Below are 13577 nucleotides of genomic sequence, written 5' to 3' on the forward strand. Positions count from 1 at the left end.
TCCCATATGCATGGGGAGATACATGCATATGGCCAACTCCTAACCTCAGAAAATTTTGTGCAAACTGTAATGGAAATCACAGCACATTTTAACATGAGATTTACACCCTGATACAGTGCAGAATACTGACTCTTCGCTTTAGGTTTACCTCAAACACATCTACCCTATTCGGCACCTTCCTCTCGGAGAGAAACTCAAGGCTTGAGGAAGAAACAGCGCCATCTAGAGTCCCCATCATGACGGTCACAGAAATGTACAGGTCTAGGAATATTGGAAGGAAAATGCTAAATTGTTGTTTTCATCTGTGGTAGCGACTTTATGTTTTTCTTGCCTTTTAAATATGAAAACAAAATTTTAGAACGTCTACTTACTTTTGAGAAAAGCAAAAATAAAATTGCATTGTGTAAATTAAAACGAAATTCGAAAAACACCTGGCATCCTTTATAAAATCAGAAGGCTCTGTCGAATCAAACTGACTGCACTAATTTAGCATAACATGCGCAAAGCAGAAGCAAAAGCACTGTAGTGATTGTGACCTCCTTTAAACTCTAAAAGAGAAACAAAGTGATCTCAAATCTTCTGTAAACTGTTGCCTTACTCTTCTTTCAAGACCCCTTTTCTTTGCAGCTTTCTAAGAACAAAGTGACTTTGCTCACGCCTTTTTTTCTTATAACAAGATTTTCTCTTCCCTAAATGAGTGAGTGAGCGAGTGAGTGAGGTGAGGAGTCAGTGCTGAGTGAGTGAAGGCAGATGAAGCGCAGTGGTTGTAGCAGCTCCTCCTCTCCTCTTCCTCCTCTGCAGCAGCAGCAACATCAACAGCAGCAGAAACAGCAGGAGATTTCACTGGATCAGACACGATGGTAGCAGCGCACACGTCCTCTCATTCGTCGGAATCTGCCGAGTGGATTATTTGTCTGGATAAAAGGTAACTATGCTCCAGTTTCTTGGTTTACTTAATATACGATTTTTTCATAGAGATTTATTTGGCTTCTCTTCATGTAGGAGCTTGGCGTTGTGTTTCAACAACCACGGCCGTAGTTTAAATTTCCCAGCGGAACTTAATGGATCTGTATAAATAGTGCATCCTTGGACAGCTCCAAGGTTACCGTGTGCGAACGGAGCCTTTGACCTCCTGTTTGACAAACCTTACAGTGAAAGATCTGCTGTTGAGTGGGAACACTGAAGAGCATGGTTTATTTTTTTAAACCAACAGGACAACCCCATTATTAAGAATCAAGGAGAAAAACACTTACCTCACTTGAATTTTTTTCAATTGTTGCCGATCTTAAAAAGTAAAAATAAAAAATACACAACTAGACTCAGTTGATCAAAATGAGTTTAATAAAACTAATATTACAAGGTATCAATGGTACAATCGTATCCAAATTCCACACAAAATTCTACTTCCATTGACTGCTATAATATCCACATCTCTTGAACAGAATTATGAGCGGATATATTTGCATATTAGAGCTCATCCCATGCAACCAATCAAGGGGTCCACCTGGCATCAAGTGTGCTGAAACAGAAATACCAGAACTGATGAATGTTAGAAATGTGGCTAAGTCAAAAATTCAGGGATACTCTTCTCACATAAACAAGTAAACAGATATAAAGGGCCTGGATGTTCCTAGAGATACAAGTGGAAGCACAGTTCTTACTTTAAAGTCAACTAATGGCTACAGCTTCTAAATATTACAGAAAGAAGAAGCCATCACTCTGTTCTGTGTATCGATGAAACAAAACAGGAACTATTCAAACTTCTGGATCAAAGTAAGAGAAAGACTTAAGCTATGTTGCAGGTGGGGGCCAACATTGATTCAGTCAAGTATATCACATGTACGGCCAGTCATAACATCTAAAGGTAGTTCCTAGGGGTTGAACGACTACATATTTTTTAAGGTCGACTACATCATGATAATAGTCGAGTCGATGTCGACTAGTCGCGGTGACGTCATAGTGACGTAAGCGCAAAAACCCTTCACAACTACTTGGAGGCTTTATTAGCTATTTTCATGGCATATTGACCCCCACACACACACACACACACACCCCTTCTCCTGCTTTTACTAAGTCTATTATTGACAATTAAAATAGCAATAAACATAACATTCTTCGTGAGCAGCGGTGAACAGTTTGTTTCACAATGTCGGGTCTTATTTTTTTTTTTAATCACCTGCTGATGCTGATGATCTCTGGATAGTTACTATAGGAGTCAAATTATCACACTGACTACATGGTGCTTTTGGAACATCACAAGCCAAACTTGTTATGAACGGATCCCGTTTGGTTACAGCTGAATTCGACGAAACCACCTGCTTCTCCTCCGCCCGATGCGCGGCAGGAAGCTCTGCTGACTCAGCAGATTGAACGATTTAACATATTTTCTAGTCAACGTCAACATGATAAAAGTCAAGTCGATGTCGAGTTTACTAGTCGTTGTGACGTCATAGCAACGCAAGACGCAAAGCTTTGGAGTAACGTACAGGCTTTATTACCCGTTTTCACGGAAAAATATGGCATTTACACAGAACAGCAACAAGTGAAACAACAAAACATCGGGATAGTTTATGATAAATAATAAGTTGCTGGGAAACCAACATTCAAAAGGAAACGCACATCTTTTAGATGGCATTACCACAGATCTTTATTTAATCAGCAACATAACATAATAATGTATTAGTTAGATCGTAGTGACAAAGACACTCGCGAGTCGCTAAGTGACATCCTTAGCGGGAAGGGGGCGAGTTTTAGACGGCTGGTGTTTTGTAGTTGACTGCAGCTGCAACTCCATCTCCTTTTAAAAACACTGTAAAACCACAAATATGCATCCATCTACATATCATTTAAACTAATGTATTAACTTATTTTTCTTGTGTCTTGTGACGTTTACTGTGCTGTCAGATCAGCACAGGCTGTCACCACCGGCAATCACATGACTGCGACTAGTCGACATGAAATGTAAAAACTCGCGAGACGTCCTAGAGTCGACTAGTCGACTAGTCGACTAATTGGTTCAACCCCTAGTAGTTCCTCTTGTGCACTAAAAATGAAGGGGTTGAATACTTGCAATAGTTATTAAACGTATTAAATTTGGCGAAACTTCTGTTATTAGTCATGTTGAGCTATTTCAGTTCTTGTTGGATTAGGTTATTGCAAACAACTACTAGTTTCTACATGTTTCCCAAAATCTTACTCTGCAGCATCTTTTGAATTCCTCCCATGTTCTAAGTTTTACTTCTGCACCCACAGAAGCTGCAGACGTTCTGGTCACTTGGTACCTTGCCTGTTGTTTTACCAGTCCCCAGACTGCCAAGCCCTAAATACTTCCTTCTGCTGGTTGAAGGCTTTCATTACCTCTAATTGCTGCCACAATAAACACCAAAGACCTTTACCCCATAGCTCTGGGAAGCTGAATCTGCAAACCTCTGACTATGGCCTATCAGGGTTTCGCACCTCTAACATAACCCCCCCACCCCCTTCAAAATAGGTTTGAGTTGAAAATCTCCCATAAAAGGTCCTCTGCCTGGTTTGGAACAAATCTGTGCATCAGCCTGCCCTGCAGGTCCAACTCACAAACAGACAGGAGAAAGTTGAGAGCTGCCCAATTCCTCGTCCAAGACATAACACTGGGGACATGGAAGAACAAAAGTTATCTTTACTCATTAGCTGCAAAGCAAAGTATGATATCATCACATTCTATTCAGTTTCAAAGCCACAGCCACTTGCTACAATCACTACAATTATTTTATCAGGATTAAGAAAAACTGGGTTCTGTGAAGGCTTTTATAAAATAGCAACCATTACTTTACACTTTTGGCTTATAAACATGTTTTATGTGAGAAGCAAAGAGGTTGAACATCACTCAGAGACAAGTAGGAGGCAGAGACACATTGAGAGGTAAAGGATGAAGATAGCAAACAGAGAGTGGGTCCAAAGTTCATCAGCAAAAAAGCAATATAAAATGAGCAAACTGATAGAGTAAGCCAGATGTATTTACACACGAGCATCCGCTGGTTGCTTGCAGAAGCCACATGCTCCCCTTAAATCAACTGATTCTTGTGTGACTCATCTTTTCCGACCAATTTAACCCTCTTATCATCACCATTCTTGGCTGAATCAAGTTTGAATGTAGAACCTTTTCTGCACAGTTCCTACATGAAACCAAAGACAAATACTCCCCATTATTAGATCCAAACCTTGAAATTTAAATTAAGTGGTCAAAAAGTGCATCTATGATATGAAGTCAAATCAGAGAAAATATTTATCAAGCTTGAGAATATTTCAAATGAAGTTCAACTTAAATAAAAAAAAGGATTTGCTCCTATGAATGTCTCCAAGTCTTAAATTTCACACTTAGTGAATGCAATAAAGTAGAGCCAGGGATCAAACCCAGAGCATTTGACCCAACAGTGATTTGACAGATAATACATGCTGAACAACTATTAATTTCAGAGTAGGAGACACATAGCAAAGAAAAAAAACATGTTTTTAGAACAACAGTGAGCCATATGCTTTTTGTTTTTGTTTTAATGGTGTTCGGTTTCACTTTTTGAAAGGACAGTGTCTTTTAGGTGCTGTAAGCTGCATTTCAACCACCTACAAATACATCTGGGGCTCTAGATTTCAAATGGAGGGAGTGTAATAGAAGGAGCTGAACAAATACCATGGAGTCATGAAAAGGAAAAGATTTAAGCACAACAAACAGAACAAACTTACCTTGTTCACTCTGCATGTAAAACACATAACAGCACTGCTGTCTCATTTGTAAAAAAAAAAAAATTGCTTATTTATAAGATTAAAAAGTGCAATAAGAAGTATTTGGCCTTAGATATGTCTTTGTTTTGTCCGTCTGAATTTTGCTAAGTGATAAAAGCTATTCAACTCAGCCTAACACCCATTGTGAAAAAAATAATCAACTATTATTTAAATTCTCATATACATTTCTGTTTTCTTCAAAAAGTTTAGAAGTGCTTTGTTTATCTTATTGAGTTTAACTGATATCTTATTCATTTTTATAGTGTCCACATCATATTTCCTAATTTCTTGATTAAATTTTTGTCTACTTACCCTATACTTTTCACAGTGAATTATTACAAGTGGTACTGTTGGTTCTCCCTGAGCAGGAGAAGGGTTAAGATCGGGGTGTCAAACTCCAGTCCTCAAGGGCCACTGTTGTGTAGTTTTTAAATGTGCCACAGAGGGACAAAACACTGGAATGAACTTATCTTCTTGTGTAGATCAGTTCTCCAAAGCCTTGCTAATGTCCCAATTATTCTGTTCAGGTGTGGTGCAGCAGAGGCACGTCTGAAAGTTGTAGGGCAGCAGTGGCCCTTTAGGACTGGAATTTGACACCTGTAGTTTAGATACCGTGAGGGTGAACACTGAAACAAAAGACCTGGGCTGATGAGCTAATGGGCTACAGGTGTGAGGAGAGAGAGCGAGAGAGAAAGAAAAATGGCACAGGGTGCAAGGGAGAGGGTGGACATCATAGTTCCTAATTTCTTGTTTTAGAAAATGAATCTAACCCTAAAGAATAACTAGATATAATTAAACTGGACTAACAACACTATAAATTAGAGTTACAAAGAAAGGCCTGAACCAAAGTAAAACAGAAACACAGGCTTTTAGACAGTATTTTTATGGAATGGAAAACTGTATTTTCAATTAAAATGTGTGTGGGGGCTTTTGTCAATTTTAAAACTTCCATGGTTTAATTTATACTAAACACTAGAACTGTAAACAATTTAAACTACTACATGAATGCATTTGGTTTTTATAGACACTAACCTTTAAATCTCACCTGCTTATTTTGCCAGCAGGATTGTCCAAGTTATTTAATTTAAACTTTAGCTTTCACCTCATGTTGTTTGAGTTTTTGGTAATGTTTGACTTTCTACTGTCATTTTCTACTTAAATGCTGTGTTTGTCCAGACCAGCAGAGCGCTCGGGTGAAGATGTCGACATAATCCTGGCTCGTCTGAAAAATGTGAAGGCTTTGGAGAGATTCCACCCCTGTTTGCTGCAGCAGATTTGTTTGTGTGGGTTCTACGAATGCTTGGAAAAAGGGATAACATGTAGGTCAAAATTCAGCAGATAAAAAGATAGGCAGCTCATTAAAAATTTCACTGATCATAAATCTTAAGCGTGGCAATATTTTCTTCACAGTGTTTCGACAGGGAGACATTGGTACAAGTTGGTATGCTGTCCTTTCCGGTTCCCTGGATGTGAAAGTGTCTGAAACATCAAGCTCTCAAGTAAAACTTAAATTAATGTGTTTTATTTAAATCCACCAACTCATTTAATAGGGACAGGCAACTGTTACTTTTGGTTTTACCCTTTTGGGCAAACTCAGCACAAGTCTGCCCTCTTGTCATCCATTTTTCACAGTGGCTTAGAGATATGGATCTCTGTCCTGTCATATTTACACCTAGAGAAAAGGAGATGTTGGACTGCCAATTAGTATGTCTTAAAAAATACTTTAAAAACATTCTTCAGTTAAATTTTTTTTACATGAATTGTTGGGTAGAGCATTTATTTTATCTGGATGTTCGTAAAATTATTCCATAATTTATTATCTTTCCTGAACTATTTTAGAGTCCTGCATCATTCTCAGCAGTAAAAGAGTTTATTTTAAGGCTGCTGGTAAATATCGGGGTTGTAAAGTATATTTTAAGTAAATTAATTTGACTTAATTCACTTTTCACAATTCACAGTTTAAAATTGCTTTAGTTTTTCTTTAACCCCATAAATGTCAAGATGACACCTGTGTCCTCATGGAAACAATGACATACATATAAGTATTTTGAGGGTGACCATTAAGGGTTTAACTAAAAAAACAATTTTTCTTTGTAACTTTACAAGTCAGACACAAGCATTTGATTGATTGGAAATATAATTTTTAAAAGGAGCCAGCATTCGTGTTAGTACAAAGAATAAACAATCTACTATGATCTGAAAGAAGAAATGTTCACCAAAGAAAAAACAAGAACTTCGTCAAATGTTAGGGTTTGTACACTTTTTCACACTATTACAATCAGGACAGCCATGCAAAAGACTGCAGGGTTAATATTCAACAATATTCAACAAGCATCCAGTAATACGTGGGCAGCAGCCCACCCACAATGCACACGGGCTGAAGAGTGGGTGTTGATTTTTTTTTTGTTTTCTTGGGTGAAAACTTTCATTTATAGCTCTCCTCCTACTCTAATTTTTTAGAAATATTTAAAAAAATGAAGGAAAGCGAAATGTGTGTGTGCTAATATAGGGGAAAGACTAGAAAAACATTTTACTGTAATCTGGAGTAATTATGTTTCAGAAAGCTGACTTTAAAAAATGTAACTTATTAGGGATGATTGTACAGCTCTGGAAAAAATAAGAAATCACTTAAAATGATCAGTTTCACTGATTTTACGTTTTATATGTATATATTTGAGTAAAATGAACATTGTTTTTTTATTCTATGAAATACTGACAACATGTCTCTGAAATTTCAAGCAAAAATTTCTTAGCAGAAAATGAGAAATGGTCAAAATAACAAAAAAGATGCAATGCTTCCAGACCTCCAATAATGCAAAGAAAACAAGTTTGTATTCCTTTAGAAACGACAATATTAATGTTTTAACTCAGGAAGAGTTCAGAAATCAGTATTTGGTGGAATAACCGTGAGGTTTACCATTGTAAATGTAAACCTCAGTGCAGCGATGTAGATTTTTATGAAAGCATAAAAATGCAAAAAATATTACAAAATTGGTTCACATTAGGATCATTCTTCTTCCTAAAAGCTGATACAATGCTGTGAAAAGGTTCATAAATATTCTACAGAGAAAGGCTAAAACCTTAAGTCTGATGTAGTATAAAGACAAGATCACATTTTCAAAATTAAAACTCCTCAGGATGTTTAGAAATAGTGATGCATGATGCAGAACACCTTGTCTGCCTCTCTTGCAGGATGCTGTCACTATTTGCACGCTGGGGACCGGCACAGCGTTCGGAGAGTCGATCCTGGATAACACGCCCAGACATGCTACGATTGTCACTCGGGAATTCAGTGAGCTTCTACGCATCGAACAAAAGGAGTTCAGGTCTCTCTGGGAGGTGTGTTATGTGAGTTATAATGTATGTTAAGAAAATGTTCTTCCTACTACAGTGTACATCTCAGGTAAAAACTTATGATTTAATGATGCTGTGAGAGCTGTCAGTGTATCTGTCTATCACAGATACACTTTTCACTTTTACACAGAGAAAGTTGTTATAGTGAAGGAGCTCACATCCAGTCAAGTCTTTTTTTAGAACACTTTATTTTCACAGTATGTCCACTAGATGGTACTGTGGTACAGAGCCTGTTTCTCTCAGGCCTCTTTAGTAGCCAGCCCTTGTTTTAAATAGGCTTGTGCATAATTGCATTAGAGGACAGTTATAGGCATTTCTGTAGCTACTATTTGTGAATGTGCAAAGCCTTAAGTTGTCTTAACTGATAACAGTCTGTGGATGCTGTTGCGGACCACCTCACCTCGTACCTCCCACTTTATACCAGGCAGGCTTCCTGAGAGAGCCAGCCCCTTTCCTCTGGGACCACAGGGCATCAGTAAGTTAGATGATGGTCTTTGTGTGTCGGTGTTAGTGTGCTGGCCAACAGCAGTGAGGCTGACAGCTTTGCTCTGGCAGCACACAGACAAAAGATCCCACTGAAAGACTAGCAGGATAAACATTTCAACTCTGCCCTGAGGCGGCATCTTCAGCAAGGTTAGGCTCAAATGAGACTTTACAGCTGCTCTTTCTGATGTGTGCATTATCTTATGCTGTTATTAGATGCTGCTGAACTTAGTCTTGTGATGAAATTATGTTTGGCTATATATGCTGTCCAGCATTTTTGTAATTTTTAACTCTGCACTGCAAAGCTGCAAATTTCATCTTTTTGCCTCATTCACATTTTGAAACTTGTTTTTGTTGTAGCTTGGTTTTCTTTCTTGGGTGTTTGTCAGACTAATATGGTATATTCTGTTTAAAATGTTTGCACAGGATAAATTGAACTTGATTTTAAGATGTGTGCATGTAATTATGTATGAACATGATTTAAGAGGCCTGCCATAAAATTGTAGTTTAAGGCCTGAAATACAGACATCTTGAAAGCAGATTCAGAAGCAAGACAGCATGATGAGAACATTGACAGGCAGAAGAGTTTGAGGAATTAGAGATGAAATCTTGGAGTATATATTCTAGATAATGGGATTAGGTGGTGGAGAAATAACCAAGAGTGAGTATCTACCCACTCTCTTCCGCTTTTCTGAGATTGAGTCTCAGGTGCAACACGGAGGCACCCCGTTTCTCAATTCTCCTGTTCATTGGGGATCCCAGAATATCAACTCTGTCTGACGGAAGTTATTATAGGGAGGGCCTAATGACATGCTGAAGACTTTTCATGCAGAGATCCCACTTTGTTCATGAAACTTGAATCAAAAAACATCCTCTGTTATCTTCTTTTTAAGAACGTAAACTCAAGGTGTCGGGCCTGAAGCTGTTGCTCTAAGGTGCAGCTACCTGCTGATAAAACTATGACTTTTTTTGACTGCACTTCTGCATGAACTGATGATTATTGATGATTCTCATTTTGAGGCTAGGCCCAGAAGAAGAAGCTTATTTCAGGATCTTGCTCCTTTGGTTGTCATCCATATGTCATAAAGATCGATACTTATCAGACAAATTAGACTTTTCTCGTTCAGCTCCAGACCAATAGAGCAAACAAACGAAGGGTTCTGACTTGTGAGGAAGAAACAAAAACATTTCAACGTTTCTGAATGAGGCAGAGACAAATCCCTGATCAATAAGAGACAATTCACCTTTTTCCAGTTGAGGATAATTGCCTCAGACTTAGATGAGCTGAGTGTCCTCTCAGCCAAAAGAAATATGAAACCCAGAGGTTACCAAATTTTACTGTTTGCTGTCCTGTTAATAAGCCCCACAAACAGGCTTAATGACAAAGACCAACCTTTATGGAGTTAAACTCAAACAAGCTCAACTTTTGAGGAGACTGCAGACAAAGCTCCTCTTTTAGATATACGATAAATAGAGAGCCCTCAATGACAAAGCAACAAACACTTTAAGATTAACCAGGATAAACATTCAGCAAAACACAAAACCTAAAAGCGTAAATATTAGAAGCCAAAATGGAGTACTCTAATAAGTTTCTAATAAGAAATTTAGTTCTCATTTCATCTTTACTGTTAAATACATTAATGCTAAAGTCTGTGTCAAGTTAATTGTGAGATTTATTTATTTTTTTTAAATATGGGAGAAGAACATGAATTTTTCAGAAGACATTTCATTTGTGTGATTAGGTTTTCGATGCACACATATTAAAAAACAATTCTGAAAATGAAGAAATGATTTGCTGCTGTTTTGAGAGAAACTTGTCTTCCAGTTCTCACCTGATATCTTTGTGGCTCAACACTCTGAGGCTTACTTTGTTACATTTTTAAGCTCCTAAAATGCTGAAACATGTCAGCATGTGACATGTCTGGACAGTTGTGCATGACCTAAGCTTTCACTAAGAGCCTCTGTTGCTGTGGGTTGGATCCTGCATAAAAAGACATTGTCAGGATGGCTCCATATTAACCCAAAACAATGTATATTTTGTTCAGCATCAACAGTTCAATTTGCGTAAGTATGACGTGAACCATAGAAGAAACTAGGTTTCAAAACATTCAGACACCAAGCTAGACTCTCTCTCCTTAATTCAGATGATGCAAAAATTACATTAAATTAAGATGGTGAAAACATATTTTTACCACCTTAGGTTAATTTATCTCTCTCATATACCAAAACCTACCAGTTTAATGTGATTTTCTTTTTGTCATTGCATTATATAAATTTTTATGTAAATTACATAAGAACAACCTTTCACTGTTTTGCAGATTTTGTTGATACCTAAGTTATTAGACGTTGGCCCACAAAGTAATTTGCATATTAGTCCAGTCTTTTCTTGTTCATCTTTTCTGATTATATCTCAAGTCAAAATTCAGATACTTTGTCAACAGGTATTTATTTCCCTTGATCTCAGCATGCGGCACTTTAAACAGTTATCATTGTTTGAAATTATTATTATTATTATTTATCCTGGAAATAAGATTTTGTTGTACTAGGAGATAAGATTTTGCTGCTTCCCACAGGCTTGATTTAAGCTGAACTGTGTTTAGTGGTGCAAGAGCAAAGTTAAGCTAGATGAGGTCAGTTCTCTTGCTGCTTAAAACCCTGAAAGCTTCTGTGTGGAGAGAAATACAGCCACATGGGAGCTGTTATATGGAGAGTGAAAAGACTAATATTTAATAAGAAATGGTGGAAAATGCCCAGAAAGAGGCATGCCAAACTTGTAGAGAAACATGCAAGACAACTAAATGTTGTGATTGAAGCCAAAGGTGGCAAAACAAAGTATTGAACTGAAAAATACATAGAATTCACAGAATTTATAAGACTGTCAATAAAAAGCTACAAAGCAGTTGTTGCTATATTATTATGGATCTGTGTTGCTTCTCAAATCTATTTCAGAAGAAGTCTTTAACAAAACAAAATGTGGAGTTACATCACTGATGTACATTTCTCCTCAACATTTCTCAGCAACACACTGACAGCAACACACACTACAGTCACTTCCCGTGGATCTCTTTCTGTAATTTAGATAGTCATGTGTTTTGTGTTGCTGTCTCATGCAATAACTTGAGCTTTAGTGCAGCTCTGTACATGACAGAATCTGGATCTAGTCGCTCTGAACTGGCAGCCTTTGGGTTGTTTGCTTAACAGAGCAGACATTAGCCAAGCTCAGCAGCACACAGTTGGGAGACTGGCTGTGGCTTTAGATGACTTTATCATCAACTGTACTGTTTGGCTTGTTGTCTACTGCAGATGCTAACCATCTCTGAAATGTAACACTGGGGTACATTTTGCCTTCATTCCTTGCTGCAGACTCTTCAGCCCGTGTCGGGTCTGGACAGGAAACATTTGCTCTGAACATCAAACCTGGCACCTCTGCATCCTTTGAGTGAAATAGAAGTATTCATGCTTACAGCTGAACTCTGGATAGGTTTTTATTTTTTTTCTTTTACACTCGAAGCACATTTGCTAGAAACGAGGCTGAGGGTCGGAGGGTAGCATGTGACTATTGTCGGCCTGTAGAGTCAGGCTAGTGAGCAGCCAGAGGAGAAACCTGACGAAAAGGAAGTGGCAGGGATGTAAAATGCCCTCAGGAGTTTGAAGCCTGGTGAGGGGGAAGTTTGAGGGGGAAAAATTTATCTTCTGCACACCACACAGCGGATCTGTGCAGTTTTTCTTTTTTTTTTCTCTATTTACAGAGTTGCTGCATGATTGAAAAGCTTAGTCTGAAATCCTAAATTCTTCTTATTGGATGTTGCCTTTTACGAGTCAGGATGAATACATCATTCTGTTGACAAGATTTCTTGATTTGACAATTTGAACTGTGCTGAATGTTGGATTAGAAGCAGAGGTCAGTAGAGTGACCAAAAATTGTACTCAAGTATGGGTAGCACCATTCCAGCATGATTTCACTTGATTAAGAAGTAGCTTTCAAGAAATTACTCCAGTTTATGTGAAAAAAAAAATTGGTGAAAGAGCTACTTAAGCTTTGAGGAACTGATCAGAACTTTTGATTTAATATTTTAAAGTCACACCGACAAAATGACAACGGTGCATGAAAATTCTGTTTTGTAAAGGCTAAAAAGAAAAAGAAAACATACATATACTGAAGAACCACTCTTCAAAAAATGTATAGATATATATCTCAACACATACAACATGAATATTTTTCTGATTTATTCTTTGTTTGAGGAACGTTTCTCAGCATGAGCAGTTGCTATATGGTCCTGCTGCAAGATGAGGAGTTTCCCCACCTTGTGTGCAGAGATTAGCTCGTATTTGTGACAGACTGAGGGGAGGAGGAGAGATTGGGTGAACTCTGCTGTGTGCTCAGTGAGTGGAGTTGAATAATCCTGCAGTTACTGCTGCTCAGAAGAAGTCAGCAGCTGACCACTGCTCACCTTAGCTGCGTGGCTGAAAGTCTGCTCACGCTGCTCCCAGAGAGCCTAGAAGGCACAGCTGGATGATGTTGGATCAGCTAAGACTGAATAACCTTCTAAAATCCGGATGAACCTGCTTTCAGCTTTTCGTAACACCTGGATTAGGAGAGACTGGACATTACAACAGCAAGCGGCTCAGGGTGCTACTGGTAACATCTGCAGGTAATTTGTGCTAAACCTTTGAAAAAAATCCAATGCAATATCGCACAAGAATGACTTGATATTATTAGAATTAGCTCGATACTTATAAATCAAAATTCTCTTGTAGTAACTTGTAGAAGATGTAGAAATTATCATCTGAAATGTCAAAAACTGTATTCCTGCTCCTTTAAGTTTTAAAATGCCACAATTATTTTTACTCTATCAAAGATGCCGAATTAAATTCCTAGAATTGTGTTTCATATATTCCTCCCACAGATCCTGAAGTGTGACTCTGCGGATTCAGAGTAAACACTGAGCACTTTAAGAGCAGTTCTCACCATGCTGATTATG

General features: G+C 38.0%; 1 protein-coding gene across 5 annotated transcripts in view; it reads left to right on the forward strand.

Moving 5' to 3' along the window:
- Positions 1-784: 784 nt before the first annotated feature.
- Positions 785-13577, forward strand: part of rapgef4a (Rap guanine nucleotide exchange factor 4a) — a 33502-nt gene continuing 20709 nt past the window's right edge. Inside the window, exons 1-4 of one of the 5 annotated variants that reach the window (XM_044131506.1) lie at positions 785-925; positions 5935-6077; positions 6169-6257; positions 7951-8097. In XM_044131506.1, coding sequence (XP_043987441.1) covers positions 858-925; positions 5935-6077; positions 6169-6257; positions 7951-8097 — 447 coding nt within the window. In that variant the 5' untranslated portion in view covers positions 785-857. Of the gene's footprint in view, positions 926-5393; positions 5426-5655; positions 5675-5934; positions 6078-6168; positions 6258-7950; positions 8098-8621; positions 8746-13118; positions 13248-13577 lie in introns of those variants that run through there. The other 4 variants (XM_044131508.1, XM_044131507.1, XM_044131509.1 and 1 more) reach the window with 4 other exon arrangements.

Source organism: Gambusia affinis, linkage group LG11 (assembly GCF_019740435.1).
Source record: "Gambusia affinis linkage group LG11, SWU_Gaff_1.0, whole genome shotgun sequence".
Taxonomy (NCBI): domain Eukaryota; kingdom Metazoa; phylum Chordata; class Actinopteri; order Cyprinodontiformes; family Poeciliidae; genus Gambusia; species Gambusia affinis.